Consider the following 4,522-nt stretch of genomic DNA (forward strand, 5'->3'; position numbering starts at 1 on the left):
AGTAGAATTGAGGTGTGCACAAGTATTCATATTACATAACCATGTGCCCTCCTCTCACACTGGGAGTCTGTCCCTTAGAGTCTGATGGTAGAGTTTAGGCAAGCACTCTATACAATCCTATGATTTATCTCTAACATACTCTTCTTCCTGTAGTGTCTGACAGTAGAATTGAGGTGTGCACAAGTATTCATATTACATAACCATGTGCCCTCCTCTCACACTGGGAGTCTGTCCCTTAGAGTCTGATGGTAGAGTTTAGGCAAGCACACTATACAATCCTATGATTTATCTCTAACATACTCTTCTTCCTGTAGTGTCTGACAGTAGAATTGAGGTGTGCACAAGTATTCATATTACATAACCATGTGCCCTCCTCTCACACTGGGAGTCTGTCCCTGGGAGTCTGATGGTAGAGTTCAAATGAGTATACAAGGTGTGGTCTGAATACACCTCAACTACATTAGAAATATTGGCTGCCCAACAACTTGTGTGCAAGTACTTGGATGGTCATATTTTAATTCCACCTATCCCTGTGATGTAGATTTAGCTTCTATGCCTCTTACCTTGTCCTATACAAATTAAGAGTATACTCTGGATGAGACAAGATGCAAAATGGATGTGCCCCAATGGAGCCCCTACCATCAGGTGTCATAACTCATGGGCATCCTTTAGACATTTTCTGAAGAGTGCTCATCTAGGTCCCTGATCCCTCCACCATATCAATTTGGGATTCTAGCTAATCTCTGTGTAGAGATACATCATTGTCTTGGAATTTAAGTTTCTTTACCTGAAAATGTATATCCACTACATACTCACCTGTACACACACATTCCCACCAATCCTCCCAACTTTTGATGCACAGTTTCTTACTTACCTCATCAAAGAATAAAGATTCATGAATGCAAATGCATTGGGGAAGTTAGTGCTCATGGTGGTGTGTTGCCCTTCTATTGGTGGAGGGCTTTTGTTGTATGATGATTTCACCATGCAGCGGTGCAATTCAGGTAAAATAATGTGAAATTAGGTAGGAGTTACCTCAAGGCTAGTGGCATACAAATCTCTTTGGCGGATGTGCTGAGGAAGATAGCTGAGCTTTGTGAAGGGGCGAGTATCTGTTGGAAATACATTTTTAAGTAATGTTAATGTATTTGAGTATTAAGCACAGGGTTATTCAATTTTATTTTTAAATGTAGCCTTTATTTTGTTAAATGTTTTTTAGGTAATACCTCATTCACATATTTTGTCACAGAATTTGTTAGTGTTGAATATTCTATTATTTATCTGTATACTTCACCACAGAGTATTTGTTAAAGTTGAATATTATTTGGTCACATATTTTGCAATAGGATATTTGAATTTAAATATATTATTTACAATATTTATTATAATGTAGTCAAACAAATAAATATCTTTAGTAGGATTATTTAATAACAAAAAATGTAGATCTATTTTAAAAGATATTTTTAAATGTGAAATAACAAACCAGTCATAAGTAATATTTACTTTAAAATACCAGAAAAATACACTCATTAATTTTTTCACAAATCAACAAGTGAAAGATGTTTATGTGAGAAACAAGGAGACAGAACAGATAATACATTTTACTTAATTCTTCAAGCCAGTAATAACAATTACAACAATAGTGTACTGAATGGTTTCCAAAAATGCATAATATTTATTAGATTGACATTGTAAAATGTAGAGCACTGTTTTTTTATTTTTCTCTAATTATTTGGTGTTTGTTAGTTTTTTAAATCTTCCCAATACCACAAAAATTTTTTATTTAATTTCTCAAATTACACTGATACTTTACTGGAGTTCATTCTTTACATATTATTAGTACAAAGAAACAGCTTATGGCAGAAATGAACCTTGCATGATGAGGATGCTGCTGACTGTAAACATAAGGTTTTGGGTTCCGACTTTCATAAGCTAAATAACGTGACTGGATGGTTAGCTGGCTTACTAACTAGCTTGGTTTAGCTACAGTTTTATCTTTCTATTGCAAACATTACTAGTTATCTAATAATAAGTCTTTGTTTTACTGGATTAAACTGATTCTTTTTGGTATGAGATGATGCATAATGCTATTAAACTGTCACTGAAAATAATTATGAGACATGTACTGTTCCCAACCAAACTGTTTGATATGTGAATGTTTTGTCAGTTTGATAACCTTTACCTTGACTGTGCTTAATGTTTGATATTCTTAATGATAAAGTCTTAACGTGAAGCGTTTCATTATAAAGATGCCTGGATGTAGATTGAGCAAGACTTTCAGGATGTTTATCTGGGCAATAAGAAATAATTCACACGTTTCATAATAATTACTATAGTAGATGATACTTTCACGTTTCATTTAATGCAAACATCAAGTTACAAAATGTATATATATATATATATTTTTTTTGTTTTACAGATTTAACTTTTTGATAATTTTATTATACATGTAGATAGGAAAGGTGTTTAACATCGAGTCCTATGTCTTGTCACCAGAAGAAACTAAGAAGTTGTATCCACTGATGAATGTATCTGATCTTTATGGTACTCTATACAGTCCAGGTGATGGAACTGTTGATCCTGCAGGGTTCTGTGATTCACTAATAAGAGCAGCAACTAGAGCAGGAGCAAAAGTGAGAATACAAATTAGATTTCTGTAAAAGTATATTTTCTTTGAAATAATAACTGATAAATGAATATGTAATACAGTATTTATAATTATTGTAGCAAAATATTCACATATTTTATATAAGTGTATACCATTGTGCACAAAATAGCTTATTATTTCAAGAATAATGCCATATGTATTATCATTGAAACTATAAATATCTTGATTGTTTTTATTCATAGTGTTGCAACTGTAGAAATGTACATGTTTACATATCTTTAACTGGACATAATGCTATGTTTAACTCAAAATATTTTCTTGGCATTAGTTTCTTATAATAGTTAAAAAAGATTAAATGACAGCAACATTGTTTTTTACTATTTAGGTTATTGAAAAGTGTTCAGTCACTGATGTACAAGTTGAAGAAAATGAATTTGGCACTAAAAAAGTGAAAGCAGTCCATACTCCTTCAGGAACAATCAGTACAAGCTGTTTAGTTAATTGCACAGGTTTGTAATGTTTTTGTTTTGATTGGAAAAGAAAAGGTGATTTCCAGGAATATTATATATGATTACATTGAGAAATATATTATCTTAATGAAAACAAAGTGAACCACCAGTTGGATGAGTAAATCCTGCATTAAAAAAAAAGATAAATTATCAGAATATTAAGGAATTTGTGAACATTAAAAAAATCTATTAAGTATCAATGTAAAATTCTTGCTTAATAATATACAAAACATTAGCACCTGAGAAATTTCATGGTATGGTCTGGTGGTTAAGATGTGCAACTTGCAATCTGAGGGTCATAGATTTGAATCCCTGTCAATGAACATGGTTGATCTTTCAGCTGTAGGGGAGTTATAAACTTCAATTTAATACTCCTGTGTGCAAGTTGTTTTATACATCTTTATGTGAATAGTTATGGTATAACAATATATGGGTCTACTTACAATTCTTAGCTAAGCAAAATATTGCACTTACAAAATAGTATAGTAAATAATCTTTTATCCATAAGAAAAAATAAATTATATGATTGCTTATGAAAGATATATGTAACTTTGAATGTAATGAATGTGTTTAAATTATTATAATAAAGCATTATTTTTTTATCGCCTTTTAAAGTTACAATAGATCATGACAAAAATACAAGACAATTTAGGCTATTATAAATTATATTATATTACCCAAAGTAAAAAATAACTATGGAAAGAATAAATTAAGTTATCAAGAACCAAGTTTATTTAATATTGTTGCGTCATCGAGGTCACGTGACTGGTGTGGCGCCCTCTACTTTCTAGAACTATCCTGTACTTTGGCGAATGCTCTAGTATTTACTAGATAGAGGGTAGACTGGTATATAAAAGAGGGTGACAATGTGACGGAAACGGAATGTAATGTGTGTGTAGACAGTGAGTAATTGATCTGCAGTCAGAAGTATTATTGAGCACGTTCGTTGTTATAGCGTTTGTTTAGCGCGATTGTTGAAGTTGAGTGTATCGGTAAAGTTGTATTCGGAAAGAATAAACCAGTTTTATTAAGTAAAGAACTTGTGTCGCTTAAGTTTCGTCGGAACGAAGTTACGGAAAATCAATTAACAAACGGAGACGTAACAAATTGGTGTCAGAAGTGGGATAAGAAAAAATGGAAACGAGAAGCGGCAAATCAAACTACAGCATAGCAGACTTGATGGCAGCAATACAAGAGCAGCAAAAGAAACAAGAAAAACGAGAAATTAAACAAGAAGAGAGATTACAGCAGTTGTTAGAGGAAAATAAAAAGAAACAAGAAGCGAGATTACAGCAGTTGTTAGAGGAAAAAGAAAAGAAACAAGAAGAGAAATTACAGCAGTTGTTAGAGGAAAAAGAAAATAAACGAGAAGAGAAATTACAACAGTTGTTAGAGGAAAAAGAAA

General features: G+C 32.2%; 1 protein-coding gene across 1 annotated transcript in view; it reads left to right on the plus strand.

The window, feature by feature from the left end:
* The window catches only part of LOC106471624 (sarcosine dehydrogenase, mitochondrial-like), a 65,839-nt gene that overhangs the window by 23,019 nt on the left and 38,298 nt on the right, over positions 1-4,522 (plus strand). Inside the window, exons 5-6 of the mRNA XM_013932236.2 lie at positions 2,454-2,633; positions 2,994-3,117. Coding sequence (XP_013787690.1) covers positions 2,454-2,633; positions 2,994-3,117 — 304 coding nt within the window. The remainder of the gene's footprint in view (positions 1-2,453; positions 2,634-2,993; positions 3,118-4,522) is intronic.

The sequence above is a fragment of the Limulus polyphemus genome, unplaced genomic scaffold, assembly GCF_000517525.1.
Source record: "Limulus polyphemus unplaced genomic scaffold, Limulus_polyphemus-2.1.2 Scaffold4741, whole genome shotgun sequence".
Taxonomy (NCBI): Eukaryota; Metazoa; Arthropoda; class Merostomata; order Xiphosura; family Limulidae; genus Limulus; species Limulus polyphemus.